Here is a 17,137-nt window from a genome sequence, read left to right as displayed (position 1 = left end):
CAAATATTCAGTTAGAATTCAAGTATATTCTTTAGATAATATTTAGTAAAGACTCCTAAATACTCCATGAGACTATATTCATGTCTTAAGACCTTTTTAAAAAGTAATTGCACTGCTCATTATATTTAATTATAATTATCTTAGTTTAGATTTAAATCAAGAGAAAATTTCTATTTAAAAAATGGCATACCAAAGAAAGAGCTGCTTGAGTCTGATGTAGAAGTGGTTCCGGGAGGGAAGAGAGGTGAATACATTCAGGAATTTTAATAGTTCCTCCATCCAAATCTGCTATGATTACATCTAACTGAAAGAGATAAAAATTAATATAATTAATACAATATATTTGTTGTTGAGCAAATTAATTTGATCTTCACTAATTCAAAATGAGAAGAACCAGGTGTGAAAGAGCTTCCTTTTTTATTTTGGTTAATCCTCACCCAAGGATATTTTATCTATTGATTTCTAGAGAGAGTGGAAGGGAGGGAGGGAGAGAGAGAGAGAATCATAGATGTGAGAGAGACACATCAATTGGTTGCCTCCCATACTGGGGCCTAGGATTGACCGGCAATCCAGGTACGTGCCCTTGATAAGGAATTGAACCCGAGACCATCTGGTGCACGGGCTGACACTCCACCACTGAGGCACACCGGCCAGGGCTGGAAGAGCCTCTTGATTGTCCATAGTAAAAGAACTCTGGGTTCATGGCTTCTGAGCTTCTGTTTACACTACAGTAGTCCCCCCTTATCTGTGGTTGTGCTTTCTGAGGTCTAGGCTACCTTCAGTCAAATGGTCTGAAAATATTAAAAGGAAAATTCCAGAAATAAACAATTCGTAAGTTTTAAATGCATGCCATTATGAACAGTGTATTGAAATCTTAGGCTAGCCCACTGTCCTGCCTGGGACATGAATCATCCCTTCGTGTAGCAGTCAGGTAATGCATGTTTTAAAAATTGTTACAGCACACTGGTTAAAAATCATTGATGTGGAGTATTACTTTTCTTCTTTGGTATTTCTTTCTATTCACATGGCATGAGAAGTAGAATAATTTTTTTTCCTCACCCAAGGATACACTTTTTATTGATTTTAGAGAGAGGGAATGGAAGGAAGAGAGGAAAAAAAACACATCAATGCGAGAAACATATCTTCAGCCTCCCCTACGTGCCCTGACCTTTTGGTATATGGGACAACGCTCCAACCAACTGAGCCATTCTGGCCAAGGCAAGAAATAGAATAATTTGGTGGGGCTCATACTGAACCTGCATTCCACTAAAATCCTTCACTCTTTTACAAATAATTTTTGCTTTTTAGTTATCCACCATTCAGCATTAATACAGGCCTAATTTCAAAATATGAATAAATTAAAGTACTCATAACAAAAGTATAAATAGAATGCTATATAGATTACTTTATCTTCCTTTCCTATAGACAGGATGAAGAATACAGGAAGATAAACTTAATATGCCACAGGAGAGGGCATTTGAAAATATTAATGAATTCATTTTGTAAATCTCTCATATTTGCTATAGAAAAATTAGTATGTTTAGGTTTTTTGGTTTTTTTTTTTTAAAATATATTTTATTGATTTTTTTACAGAGAGGAAGGGAGAGAGATAGAGAGTTAGAAACATCGATGAGAGAGAAACATCGATCAGCTGCCTCATGCACATCCCCTACTGGGGATGTGCCCGCAACCCAGGTACATGCCCTTGACCGGAATCGAACCTGGGACCCTTCAGTCCGCAGGCCGACGCTCTATCCACTGAGCCAAACCGGTTTCGGCTGTTTAGGTTTTTTAATGATGCTTTCTTTCAGCCAATCTTTTCTATAGGGAATGCAATAGAGCTGAAAATAGTAATAAGTTGAAATGTTATAAAACTCAAGGTAATAAGATAAACCTCTGGCCTCAATAACTGGCAATTTAAAGTTAAATACTTACAAGTTCATGGACATCAGTTTTAAAGATGGAATGTACTCCAATAATGAATGGTGTTGGTGAACTTAGAACTTCTAGTAGCTGAGCTGGGAGGATGGGAATATAAGGGTAACTGGAAATAATGAAAATATATGTGAGATATATTTGTTTTTCCATAATATAAACATTTTTCTTTCATCTTTATGCTATGAATTTTTTTTAAGATTATCTATGTTTTGAAATTATCAATAATATTTTCATGGTTATTACTATTTAATTTTCAAAAGGACAGACTTAAAAAAAATCTTCATGTGAAAGATACAAGTAGCTATAATAAGATCTAAATAAGTGAAATCCAGGGCAGCTTCCTTATCCTTCACCCCTCCTAGACAAGCAGTCTCTTTGGGTGTTTAATCTGGCTTCAAAGCATTTTTCCTTACATGGAAATATAACATCAGAGAGGAATACTGACTCCCTGATGGGCCCTCCCCATCAACACTGGTGATTTGTCTACATAAAACAATCAAATTCCATTTTTCTATACTTGACTTTGCATTCAATAAGAGTGGTAAAGTACAAAAAGTAAGGTTATCTAAGGGTTAAGAAAAGCACATAGGTAAATTTTTTTTAAAGTTTTAAAATAAAATCTGTAGTCTACTTTTTTTCTAGTTTGTATGAACTTAAGTTTCCTAGATGTTATGAATATTAAATCAATAAAATAATATATTAGAATAAAATATTCTGCTTATAGCACTATCAGGCATCACTGTTTAAACTATTTTATTTTTTACTTTTTATCATCGAAAAATTTTAACATACCCCTCAGAAAACAGAAAGAAAATAAAACAAAGCCGCATATATCCAACCCGGATATGATAATTACTAATGCACAATATTTCTACCTACTTTGGTTCTCTTCCCTACTGTATTATTTGAAGCAAATCCAGATATTTTATCATTATATACAAATACTTTAGTAGGGATCTAAAAAAGATAAGGGTTCTTTTTTTTAATAGAACGATAATACCAATATACCCCTAAAATTAATGATTCTTTAATATTAAAAAAAAATCACAGCACTGACTTAATTTTATCACCAACCATATTCAAAGAGAAATAAATGCTACTGATAATACTATTCAAATTAATTAATTTTTCACTAAATTAATCAACACTCAGTAACGAACGGCTTGCAAAAGTTCCAAATTCTAGGCTAGATTTCAATCAGAATCATGACTTTGTAAAGTACAACCTTATAGTTCAAACTATTGTGCCATGATGTTTTGACTAATCGTTAATAATTAATGCATAATTTGAGAATAATAAAAGTACACGTAAAAAAGCTCACCTATATTTAAGAGGAAACATTAAAGACTCCAGGGCTCTGCATGCATCACTGAGTCTCTGGAAACTTGAGGAATGGAAGAGAACCTTATTTTCCGTGAGGACTGCACAAAAGAGGCTGAGGACATTTTGAATTCCTGAAAAACACAAGAGTAAATGTTTACCAAATGCACTGAATTTTATATGTGTTGCCAACAAACACAGACTTAGAATGACATGGAATGAAAAAGCCAATATTTTTTAAATCTCTGAAGAAAAATATTTGGTTAAACTATAAATTCCATACAACTTATGGGATTTGTTTTCCCAAACTTTGTCTTTACTCTTCAAATCAGTTTAACACTAATTGAACATAGTTTGGAAACATACTATTACCTTCTTTTCAACTAAATCTCCAAGGTCTGTATTTAAATTCCTATTTTAGACACTGCCATTGCTCTAATAACTTTTTCCCTCTTTAAAGAGCATTTGTCTAATGTTAATATAACCACACCAGCTTTGCTGTTGAAATTTTCCTGGCATATCTTTTTCCATATTTTATTTTAATCTTCTACTTCTTGTAAATAGCATATAGTTGAAATTTTTAAAAAGTCGAGTCTGACAATCTTTGTCTTTTAACCAGACCATTTAGTCAACCTACACTTATTATGATTATTTCTATATAAATATACATAGTATCTTATATATTTATTTGTTCTACCTCTTTTTCCCCCCTTTCTTTATAATTTCTATTTATCTTGGATCTTCTTTTATCCCTTTACCAGTGTGGAATTTATAAGCTGGTTCCTTTATTATATTTTTAGTGGCAACTCTAGAAAATATGGCATGCATACTTATCAAGTTAAATAGTATATCATTTCTTATTTTCTCTTTTATTATGAATCATCTTTTTAAATATCTGTTCAACCTTAATTACATGGACCCACTAAATTAAGAGACCCCATTAGTTTTCTCAAGGTAAAATACTTTCTGTATTTCCCTTAACCAATGTGACACATGCAGATTTCTTCATGGCCCATTATTATTTGCTATACTCTTTTCTTTTTTTAAAGAAATCCTCACCCAAGGACATTTTTCCATTGAGTTTTAGAGTGAATGGAAGAGAGAGGAAGACAGAGAGAAATATTGATATGAGAGAAACACATTGATTGGTTGCCTCCTGCACATGCCCTGACCACGGTCTGGCGCAAGGGAGGAGCCTGCAACTGAAGTATGTGCCCTTGACTGGAATCGAACCCAGGACCCTTCAGTCCTTGGGCAGAACTCTATCCACTGGGCCAAACCAGCTAGGGCTGCCATATTCTTTTCTCATTTCCAATGTATCCCATATGATATATCTGAACTTATGAGTTTAGCTTTTTAATCTTTTCTCATTTGGACTAATGTAAGAGTTTCATAACTGGTTTCTTTAGTCCAGTCCTTATTAATTTCAAATCTATCCTCCAGACAGTTTCTAGCATCATGGACATAAAATATAAATCTGATTAAATTGCTTTCATCCCTCAAACCCTTCAATATTTTCCCGTGCTTTGGGGTAATGATTTTCAAAAGCATTCTGTTCCACAGAAGCAATTTAGTAAGAGAAACTTTGCTCCAACATGTTTTATATATTAATCCCTCTGAGACACAGTTGGTAAAATGAAGATAATATTAAAACCTATCCTATAAGATTGCTATTAAAAAGAATGGGATAATGCCTGGTTCTCAGCACAGTACCATAGTAAATTATCAAGGCATATTAGATGACAATATGGCTAATATAATTATTGTATTTGTTAACTTTAATTTCCTTTGAAGTTAGGATTCTGATGCTAAAAATGTTTGAAAACAACTAACCCACAAGATGAAGTCTGAGCTCTATGTCAAAATGCCTCCATGGACCTACATCCCCATTTTCTAATTGTGTCGCCACCTCCCACACCAGTGTGATCAATATTGAACTGATCCAGCTCTCAGAACACTTCCTTCAGTTTGATATATCTGCTACTTTCACCCATTTTCTTTCTGCCTGATGTCGCTTTCATTAAAATGTGAGCTCCTCAAAGACAGCTCCGGCCTTATACACTGATATACCCCTCCTGCCAAGCACAACACCTGCTACAGGGCAGGCCCTCAAGAACGTTTTGCTAAACTCACCACCTGAGTAGTGACATGAGTCACTATCAAAAGGTGTTAAAACTTTCATTAAAAGATTTCAGAGAATATCTTTATAACTTTATATAAGGAAAGGGTAAAATACACAAATCCTAAATGAAAGGATTGATAAATTATTTTAAATAAGACATTTCTGTCAAAAATGACATTTAAAAAATGGAGACAAGTTTCAGACTGAGAGAAATTGCCTAGAAGTATATAAATGTAAAAGGATAAGTGCCCAAAAGATGATTTTTAAATCCCCACTAAAATCAACAGGAAAAGATCAACCTAAAAGAATATAGTTGAACAACATTGGTTTGAACTGTGTGGGTCCACTTATACTCAGGTTTTTTTTTCAGTAAGTATTGTAAATACATTTTCTCTTCTTTATGACTTTCTAAACATTTTATTTCCTCTAGCTTACTTTATTATAAGGCTACAGTATATAATGCATGCACCATACAAAATATGTGTTAATCAATTGTTCATGTTATCAGTAATGCTTCTGGTCAACAGTAGACTATTTAGTAGTTAAGTTTGGGAGAGTCAAAAGTTATACATGGATTTTCGACTGCTCAGGCAGTCAGTGGCCCTAACTCTCATGCTGTTCAAGGGTGAAATGTAATATGAACTTACAATTTACAGAAGAGGAAACTGAAATGGCTGATAAACATATGAAAAGATGCTCCAACACCTCTAGTAATTAGAAAAATTCAACCCAATAAATTCGTGAGTTACAACTTTAAACCTGTAACAATAACTGAAATTGAATCCTGATAATTCTAAGTTTCTTTGAGGATGGATAAGGAAAAGGAACTATATACATATTGCTAAGAAGAATATAAATAAAGTTAAGATGCACATACCTTATGACTTAGTCATTACAGTAATTCTTATTAATGCCATTATTTACTGAAAGTCTTTCACATGTACTTAAGAATAAAATAATACATTGAAACAATACTTGAAATAATAAAAGTGGACACACTGTAAATGTGAAAATGAATAGTGCCAAAATCATGCTATGAAACTATACTTCTCTGATTGAAGATAGCAAATGTTGACTGAAACAAAAAAATTAAAACTAGCAATTTATTATTCAAAATTTATAAAACTCAATGATTATTAAAGAAATGTAAATACAACTTTCAAGTGATACAAACTTTTTGGGTAAGTTTGTAGCATTTATATTTGTGAATATAACATTGTAAAACATCATTAAAACTTTTAGGATACCTGTATAGCAGTGAAAATAAGAGAGCAAGCGCCATATCTATCAACATGAATAACCCTCCTAAGTGTAATATTGAGTGAGAAAAGTAAGGTATAAAAATGATTATATAGTATAACATTTATGTATTGTTTAAAACCATACAAAACACTACGACATATTATTGTTTCCGTATATATAAATTAGAAACATACAGTCAACATATGAGGTTATGTTTGGGACTAATCAACACCAAATTCAGGATGTGTTTATCTTTGGGAAGAGTAGGTACGGGGAAGCATGAGACTTGGTTGGAACGTTTGTAAGGAGGGCATGAGAAAAGGGAAGTGTGCAGAAGGTCGCCTGCCCTGTTTATCGGAATTCTGACTTAGGGGAGTGCTGAAGGTGGTTCCCCTAAGTTTCAACTATATTTATGATGCTATATTTATTAAGCTAGATCATGGATACATGGATCTTATAAAATATTTCTTTGGAGCCCTAACTGGTTTGGCTCAGTGGATAGAGCGTCGGCCTGCGGATGCAAGGGTCCCAGGTTCGATTCCAGTCAAGGGCATGTACCTTGGTTGCGGGCACGTACCCAGTAGGGCGTGTGCACGAGGCAGCTGATCGATGTTTCTCTCTCATCGATGTTTCTAACTCTCTATCCCTCTCCCTTCCTCTCTGTAAAAAATCAACAAAATATATTTTAAAAAAATAAAGTATTTCTTTGGAAATAATTTAAAACTTATAGAAAAGGTGCAAGAATAAGAATAATGCACAGAGCACCCATCTGGTCTTTACCATGATTCACCTATTATCAAAACGTTGTTCCACTTGCTTTAACATTTGCATTTACGTGCTGGTGTGCTCTCTGACCTAAACATACCCTCCACGCGCACATTTTTCTGAGCCATGTAATTGTATTATAACATTTAGCCCTAAATACTTCTGTGTGTTTTTATTAAAAATAGAGATAATATCTTACATAACCACACTATGGTTATGGTTATCACATCAAGCAAAATTAACAGTTTTACAATATATTATTAAGCCTAATCTCACATTTGTATAGTCATGTGTCCCCTAAGGTTAGAATGGAGCTGGAAAACTCCTATTGCTCAGTGATGTTGAAGCCACTGCAACGGCTAGTACAACGTGTTACTCATGTGTTTATGGTGATGCTGGTGTGAACAAACCTCCGAGATGAACAGCTGCATACAGCGCACACAATTATGTACACTACACAAATGAAGATGCTGTGAAGATTGCAGAAATGACCGTGAAGGGTTTAGAATAGTGAAAAAAACTCAGTTGATAAAGCAGTGGTAGATTTTGACAGGATTGACTCCAATTTTGAAAGAAATTCTATTGTAGGTAAAATGCTATCAATCAGAATTACATGCTATAGAGAAATTTTTTGTGAAAGAAGCAACCAATGTGGCAAACTTCACTGTTGTATTATTTTAAGAAATCGCCATATCCATCTCAACCTTCAGCAATCGCCACGCCGATCAGTCAGCAAGCAGCCTTCAACACTGAAGCAAGACCCTTCATCAGCAAAAAGGGTATGACTAACTGAAGGCTCAGAGGATGGGTAGCATTTTTAGCAATAAAGTGAAGAAGAAAGGCAGGCATTTGTAAGGGACTCTATCCTACTTGTATCATTAAAAAAAAATTATAGTATCAAGGGGGGAAATAGTACACTAAACTTATTAAGATAGGAGTTATGTCTCATATAGTAGAAATGAGTTAGGAACAATATCCTAGTGCTTAAAGGGTAAGGTTTTCATTATCCAGAAAGGTTATATGGTGTAATACAAAATAATTTACCCATACCTAATTTACTCATACCATAACCCATAGCTCAAATATTTTAAGAAATTACATTAATGTTTTTATTCCTAACTAGCAATGCTTGTTGCTGCATTCATAGCTACATAGTTATTCATAAATCCAATTTCTTTCATCTACAAGTGGAAATCAGTTTTCTATGTAACCTTGAATTGTTACTTAGTCTTCACTAGCCAGACTCCATCCAAAGCTGCACAATAACAGAGAGAATATGAAAAACAAACATTCCAGTGATAATTACTACTGATTTCAGTACAATGGTACAAACACATCCTGTTGATTACTCAAACAGTAAAACATTCTGAAAAATTACTTCCTGATTTTAACTTTTCTTTAGGGTTAAAGTTCTAAAATTCCTAACATAAACACTAACAAATGCATTTGTTTCCCATTTTAAAAACAACAACACCAAGAACTTTTCTCCAGAATCCTCCCCTTTTCTGAATAATAATAGAACATTATGTCCCAGCTTTCAAATGGGAAAACTGAGAAAATAAAGGCCACTGTATTAAGACAGGATATATTTTATTTTATATTTTAAAAATATATTTTATTGATTTTTTACAGAGAGGAAGGGAGTGGGACAGAGAGCTAGAAACATTGATGAGAGAAACATCGATCAGCTGCCTCCTGCACATCCCCCACTGGGGATGTGCCCGCAACCGTGGTACATGCCCTTGACTGGAATCGAACCCGGGACTCTTGAGTCCGCAGGCCGACACTCTATCCACCGAGCCAAAACGGTCAGGGCAAGACAGGATATATTTTAGAAGCCTTAAATAATTTATTATAGTTCTTTCTGGTCAAGCGACAATGGAGAGAATATAATAATGGTCATGACTTGACACAAAGCACGAAAAAGAAGATTTATCAGTCATCCGATCAATATTTGTTGAGTACCTACTATGTTCCATACACCAGATGACAGCAATGAAGAAAACCAAGATCCCTACCTTCACTGATTCAAGCTTTATATATTTTATAGTTTAGTTTTGTAACTATCACTGAGAGGCAATTTTAATATTTGTTACAAATTCAGAATATTACTTGCAAATGTTAGAAATGGAAATCTTCTAAGTAAAAAATAGTTAAGAAATGTAATTGAATTGGCCAACTGTACATGGGTATATTTGGTTTTCTAGGTCTAAGATAATCACATCAGATTATTCCAACACTAAATGGCCTAGATTCCTAGTCTGTGCCTGTTCTGATTTGGTCAGATTAAAATCTACTTTAACAACTAAATTTAAGAACCAGGAAGCAAAAGGGACCTTAGGAGTAGAATAGCAAACAAAGGGGAAGGATAGTATAGAGTAACTGGGGAATTAAAGCAAGCAGCAGAAATAACACTTTTAACTAAAACTTGCTTCTCCCATTCCCTCCTGTGTTCTACTGTTAAACCTTTATGGAGCTGTTGAGATACATAAGAAAATGCTAAACTCTAGGGAGGGATATAAATAAATTTGAGGCAGGCTCCTACGAGCTCACAGTTCAGTGAAGTTGGCAGATTGGTAAATAAATAGTTAAAACACAAAGGATAGAGACATGAACAAAGTGCCACAGGGCACAAAAAGGGGGTGGTTTGTCCTGCCATAATTCATAAGTTGCATATTCTTAAATGTTGCAGTGGCCATATTTTATATGAAGAATAATCTCTAGAGTGCTGAAAGAGCCAAATATAATTTTAGATAAGAGAACTTTGTGACAATGAAGGATAACCTTTAATAGATATGTTGTCTCAGAGCATTTGCATTTATTAAAGGACTAGAGGCCCGATGTATGAAATTCGTGCAAGAGTAGGCCTTCCTTCCCCCAGCTGCTGGCACCGGCTTCCCTCTAGCACCAGGGACCCGGGCTTTCCTCTGGCCGCCAGCAGGCACCCAGGACTCAGGCTTCCCTCTGGCCCCAGCTTCGTCCGGAAGGACGTCTGGTATAATTAGCATATTATGCTTTTATTATTATAGAAAATTTGATACAAAGATAGAGATAGCTATTTAATAGCAGCACTTTAGCACCATACAGAGTAAATGAAAACAGTTTTGAACCAGGATTCTTTGGAACTGTTCTCAAATTATATAATGCAGCAACTACATACTTTATGTGTAACTCTAACAAGCGTAGCACACTCATCAACAAGCACTCAAACGGTCAATCATTGTCTGCCTTTGGTATTTTTAAATAGTTGCCTTTAAAAAACTAGCATAAATATTTAATCTTTAATTGAAAAGAAAAGCGATTTACTTCCTGATGACATTCTGAAGACTTTCTACAACCCAATGCTCAAGTATCATCAAACAACGATTGTATGAAGGCCTTTCATGGTTCTACACATTGCTTACTTCTTCCTTATGCCTGGAAAGCCCTTCTCCCTCTTGCTAGCTAGCTAAACATTAGCTCTTGGTATCTTTATTACTGCACTAATTATACTGCACTGTAATTTTAAAAACATATCTGTTTCTCCACTAGGCTAAAAGTATATCTGGGATAGTATTACAGATGTCTCCCCTTCCCCCCTTCTCTATCCTCCTCCTCTCAGCTCCTACCCAGCCCCCTAGGTGTTCACCACCCTATTACCGTGTCCATAAGCTATGCATATAAGTATAGCTTTTGAGCGCTTTGGTTTACCTCTTCTCGTCCCCCCAATTCCCACATCGAGATATGTCAGTCTGCTCCATGCTTTGGTTCTCATTTTGTTGGTCTATTCATTTTATTCATTAGATTACACAAGTAAGTGAGGTCATGTGATATTTGTCTTTCTCAGATTAGCTTATATCACTTAGCATAATAGTATCCATGTCCATCTACGCTGTCCCAAAGGGTAAGACATCCCTCCTCTTTTTTACAGATGCATAGTATTCCATTGTGTACATCTCTTGGTCATTTGTATGTCCTTTGGAGAAATGTCTATTCAGGTCCTCTAGGCCTATGATTTTTTATATTTCTATTCCTATTAACTAGCACAGGACCTAGTACATGGTAATGGCTTTGTAAACATTTAATGAAAAAAAAACCTACATTCCTGCAGGTGGGCATTACAGGAACTTTATGCTTTGTGACATTTATTAAAACAAATTAAGTTAGAACTATCTTCCCTAGAGATCATTAGGCCTCTACAGTTGAGTACATATTATAAGCTATTTCTTCAAAAAAGTGCTCCAGAATAGGCTTGTGAAAAGATTTCATTTGGCCAAAACCGGTTTGGCTCAGTGGATAGAGCATCGGCCTGCGGACTGAAAGGTCCCAGGTTCGATTCCGGTCAAGGGCATGTACCTGGGTTGCGGGCACATCCCCAGTAGGAGATGTGCAGGAGGCAGCTGATCGATGTTTCTCTCTCATCGATGTTTCTGACTCTCTATCTCTCTCCCTTCCTCTCTGTAAAAAATTAATAAAAATATATTAAAAAAAAAAAAAAAAAAAGATTTCATTTGTTTCAAATCACCAAGGAAAATAGCTGATATTCAAACTGTTAAAAAATGATTGCCCATAGATATTGTAAAACACCATTCCTTTTTCACCTAGAGCGAATTATGCCATTCATAGTAATGGTGTAATTGATGTATACTCAATTTCTCCAACTAGATTTTTTACTCCATATAATGAAAAGGAAAATGCCTATTTCATTTTTCCCATTATAATTGAGGATAACACTAAAATAAGTAATACATGTTATATAAGTAAACTGGGAAAACTGGAATAAAAATCAATCTAAACTATAAAGCTACTGGGAAAACTCTTTGGCATTGATCTTGGCAATGATTTGTGCATGTGACACCAAAAGTGCAAGCAGCAAAACCAAAAATAAGCAAATAGATCTATCAAACTAAAAAGTTTCTGTACAGCAAAAGAAACAATCTATACTAATAAAAGGGTAATATGCTAATTAGACCAGGAGACCTTCCAGGAGATATTCCAGACATCCTTCCGGACAATTAAGGGCAATCAGGCCAGAAGGGGAGGGCAGTTGGGGGCAAGCAGGCTGGTGGGGGGGCTAGTTGAGGGTGAGCAGGCTGGCAGGAGGAGGCAGTTGGGGGCAATCAGGCCAGCAGGGGGGCAGTTGGGAGCAATCAGGCTGGCAGGGGGGCAGTTAGGGGTGAGTGAGGGGGGGCAGTTAGGGGCGAGCAGGCCAGCAGGGGGGCAGTTGGGGGCGAGCAGGCTGGCAGGGGGGGGGGCAGTTAGGGGCAATCAGGCTGGCAAGGGGGGGCAGTTGGGGGTGAGCAGGCTGGCAGGCAGAGTGGTTAGGGGCGACCAGGCAGGCAGGCAGGTGAGCAGTTAGGAGCCAGCGGTCCTGGATTGTGAGAGGAATGTCTGACATCCCTGAGGGGTCTCAGATTGGAGAGGGTGCAGGCCGGGCTGAGGGACACCCTCGCATTGTAAACCTTAAACTTACATGTATTATATGTCAATATATTTCATTAATAAAGCTGGAGAAAAGAATAAATATAGATGATATAAGACTAATGTTGTTTGATTAGGAAAACAGAGTGACAATGGCTGAAGCCCCAACATCATTTTAGTCTGTGATTTTTAAAAAGTCTAATAAATAATATACTGTAAACACTGGGAATAAGTATTCTAAAACTAGTGTGTTTGCAGTTAAAATCCAAATTTTATGAATACGTATGACAACAGATGTTATGAGAATTTCACAAAATTATTTGGGGCAAGGAGAGACACCTGAGTTAAACAGCTATGGATTCCATTAAAAAATCAGAGGGGCTCTAAAAGCCAGCTCCTATGAATACAATCTTATTAACATAATAAAAACTATAGCTTTTCACACTTATTGCACAAATCTTCAGGTAAACAAAAATAGTTCACATGATCTGCAACAAGAAACAAACAAAAAAAGATGGCAAGTAAGAAATGAAAGTAATTAACAGGTAATTATGAGGAATGCATGAGATGGGTGATGGTGGAAGTCCATGTGATGACTGCAGGCAAACCCAGAGAACTCTCAAAATGTAGAAAACAAATTTATTATCATAACAATCCTTAGAGAGAAGAAGCAAGGAAATGTTATCATACAATGAGACCTTTCACAGGAAAACTAGTCAAGGCTACAAAAGAATCTTATAGTCCTATCTGCTTCCTGTCTGTGCTTTGTAAAATCCACCCCCACCATCCACCCCAACCCAGATAGTGAACTCTGATAATGGTCTAACATTGGCTTTCAACAACAGTCCAACTGAAATGACTGGTGATAAGAGCATGCCTTTAGACACAATTATCAGTACCACATGCTTTAGAAACTACAACTCTGCATACAGCACTGTTTCAGAGGCAGCTTTCTTTCTCCTTTCCTGTCTTATCTTTTCCTCAGTCTTTCCCTGAAAAATTAACTTTCGAATATGTAAGCAAAAGATAATTAAGCTCAAAATACTTAAGAGTAAAAGAATGAAATTTGATCTTCAAGTGAGTAATCATCATGTGTTTTTGGCACACTTCGTCCATTCACAGAATATCTCCTAATAAACGAAAATTGCCATTCTCTTCATGGCTAGCACATTCATTCATTAATTGAACAAACACCGATGCCTTCTGTACCCAAAGCACTATGCCAGACATACGGGACACAAACAATAAGTTCTAATTATTCTTTGACTATTCTCTTATCATAAAGGCAGTTCTTGAAGCCATAGTCTAGTAAGGGAAAACTCCATATTAAAAAATCGGGGAAAAATATAGAGAAGAATTTCTTTACAATCCCTGGAAATAGCTGGGAATCAATATATCTACCCTGTACTGCCTATCTCTAGACATTTTGTTATTTGAAAAAATAAAATCTCTAATTCATTCAAGCATTGCACTTAAAAATTAAGTTTTATATATATAAAGAGTTATATAGTTTTACAAGTTTTGAAAAACATTTTTATTGCAGATAAAACACAAATATAGAAAACCATAGAAATTAAATTCACAGCTTAGTGAATATGTTATAAACATGGGGAATGAATGAAATGGGTGATAGTGGAAGATGGTGAAACACTAACTAGATCAAGAAGAACTTTGCCCTTTTTTGGCTTTTTTTCCAGCTATATTTGAATTACAAAACAAGCAAACTTACTGTTGGCATTGGCTTACTATCCCACTCTACCCATATCAAAGGATAATTTAAAAAATTATAGAATTTTAATTTTTCTGAAAATTAGGAATTGGCTTTGTTTAATCCTAATGAATCATTGCATGAAAAGGAAAGATTGATAAAGCAAACTTTAAATAAATCTTTATAAAATCTTTACCATTTTACCTATGCAGCTGGTCTCCTTCAAAGTTCTTAGATGTTCCTGGAGCCTATTATTACTAGATTCTACCATTAAAGTTTTTATAATGGGTCAGCAAAACAGGACACTACACCTTTGATTCTATTTAATAAAACAGATTCCAACTTCCAGCACACTGTAGTAACTCAAAGATTACCACTTTCAGGGGAGAAGAGAAGAGTTTAGAGTTTGAACTATTGCGGGGAGGCAGATGTAAAGGGGAAGAACCACTGCTCTGGGCTTGGTATCACCAGCCATCTTTATTAAGATACTAGAAAACTCTACGGTTTTTTTAAAATTTTGTTTTATTGCTTAAAGTATTACAAAGAGTATTACATATGTCTCCTTCTACTTATGTTAAATCTCTTCTAAGGCTTTCTAAATGTGACTGAAATAGCAGAAGAAGAATAAGGATGGAGTCACTAATGAAAAAGAAGTGGTAAGGAACAGAGCTGAACAAGGAACAAAATTTGTGCAAGGAACTAAGAATTCTATGAAGAAGCAAGTATGAAACCCAGGGCAGGAAAGGTTATAACTGGAAAAAGACAAACACAGATGGGAACAATGACAAAGGCTGAATCAAAGAGAGGGGGCACTCATGCGCAGTCATATATAAAGGGCAATTAAATGGTAAAGTAATTGGGAATCTGACATGCTTACTGTTAAGTTACATTACTCCTAAAATGAAGCACAGAGCTGTCCAATGTACAGAGAGCACTTCTAGTGCCTCCCCCCAATTCTTTATCCTAGCCATTGGTCGGATAAGGACGACAAGATTTTTAGTTTCATCAGACAAAATTCTATAAAACTAATTCATCTAAGGAAAAGCAAAATACACTATCTTTTCATCTTTTAAAGCATAAAGAAAATATGTCTACTTCTGAAAAATCTAATTGATTCCAGAGCAAAAAGGGTCTGGGTTAAAATGTTTTTTGTGTGTTTTCTTTTTTTAAAAAAAAAAGTATTAGCCATGTAATCATATATTTTACATATCAGGTATATAATGGTTTGCTTTTTATTTTCTTCATTCAGGTCAGGTGATGTGAGCTTAAAATAAATCTTTTTTTGTTTTTGGTAGGCTTCTATAAGAGGAGTTTGAAAGTCGGAGAGCATACCCAACTGCTGGAACAGGAGAGCCACACTAGTGCCTGTGACAGGAAGACTGTCATGCAAAGGGGTCTGGATCAGCTGCCTATCTCCTGCGCCCAAGGAGAACAGCTTCTGCAGAATAGGGAAAACACACACATACAAACACATCAATGATTTCTTGCCAGACATTTTCTTAAGGTAAAAAAAAAATCCCTTTGTTGTTCAGATTTTGAGCCAATGATGAACATATTAAGATCCAATTAATAGATGCAAAGGGTGATAACATAATCCAAAACATTCAAGTTACTTTGTGCCCAAGTGAATATGTACAAGAAAATTCAGTAGTTGAGAATTTAGTAACAATGAAATACAAAATCATTGCCAATCATACTTAACTGAAAAATAATAAAATGTTAAAGTCAACATATGCCAATTATATCTCAATAAAACTGGGAAAAATAAGAGAAATGTAATATGAACCACATATGTAATTTTAAAATTTCTAGCAGCCACAATAAACATGTTTTAAATTAAAAAAATAAACAAAATAAAGTCAACAAAAATTCCACTAAAATAAAGGCCCATAAAACAATTACACTGCTTTAAAGGTTAGATTCAATTGTGACCAAACTCACATTTCAAATTCTACCTTTGGAGCACAAGTAGAAGAGTAAGGAAGGCAAAAAGGGGGATAAAAACTTAAAATAACAAAAGACACTAGGATACACAGAAGACCGTTAAAAAGGCAAAACACAGTGAAAAAAATGGTAATGTCTTTGTAAATAATCTTGGCCAGACTGAGGTTAAACCATGTAATTTACATAAGAATAAGCAAATTAAGTGATCAACTAATCAATTCTAGGGCTTAAGAAAAGAGTCTTTAAAAAAAAACATGGTGCCTTAGGAACATTAAATCATAGAGCTGAGGTTCTTATTTTTATATTTCAGATACAGCTATGATAATCTTAAGACATACAAAAGATGAAAATCACATGACCACTTTGAGAAAGTTTTATGTTAGTAAAAGATCTTAATTTAATTTCTCATTTGAGGCTCAATCTATGGCAAAATCCTGTGGAAAATTTCCAGTATAGATTATACTTTCCAAAGATCTGTGAATTTGGCCCATCGTCAATATTGCTATTATTAAAGATAGCAAACTGACATGAGAAAAATAAACCCTTTCAAATTTAAATGTAAGCTATTCTATTAAAGATTACACACAACACTCAAAATAGCTTTAGGACCACATATAATTACTGTTATTCAGGGAAATGAATTAATGACTCTATTCAAAAATAAATTATAAGATTACAAAAAACTGTTCTGAAAATTT

The 17,137-nt window shown here is 35.1% G+C and overlaps 1 protein-coding gene across 5 annotated transcripts in view; it reads right to left on the bottom strand.

Moving 5' to 3' along the window:
* SBF2 (SET binding factor 2) overlaps positions 1-17,137 on the bottom strand; it is a 341,532-nt gene that overhangs the window by 158,986 nt on the left and 165,409 nt on the right. For all 5 annotated transcript variants that reach the window (XM_070425317.1, XM_070425313.1, XM_070425315.1 and 2 more), the window contains exons 6-9: positions 15,828-15,933; positions 3,260-3,392; positions 1,936-2,044; positions 191-304 (exon numbers count right to left, since the gene is read on the bottom strand). In XM_070425317.1, coding sequence (XP_070281418.1) covers positions 191-304; positions 1,936-2,044; positions 3,260-3,392; positions 15,828-15,933 — 462 coding nt within the window. The remainder of the gene's footprint in view (positions 1-190; positions 305-1,935; positions 2,045-3,259; positions 3,393-15,827; positions 15,934-17,137) is intronic.

This window comes from Myotis yumanensis, unplaced genomic scaffold, assembly GCF_028538775.1.
Source record: "Myotis yumanensis isolate MYYU_CA2020_CCGP unplaced genomic scaffold, mMyoYum1.0.hap1 SCAF_10, whole genome shotgun sequence".
NCBI classification, from domain to species: domain Eukaryota; kingdom Metazoa; phylum Chordata; class Mammalia; order Chiroptera; family Vespertilionidae; genus Myotis; species Myotis yumanensis.
The sequence above is the reverse complement of the archived record's forward strand: the minus strand, read 5'-3'. Positions and strand labels throughout refer to the sequence as shown.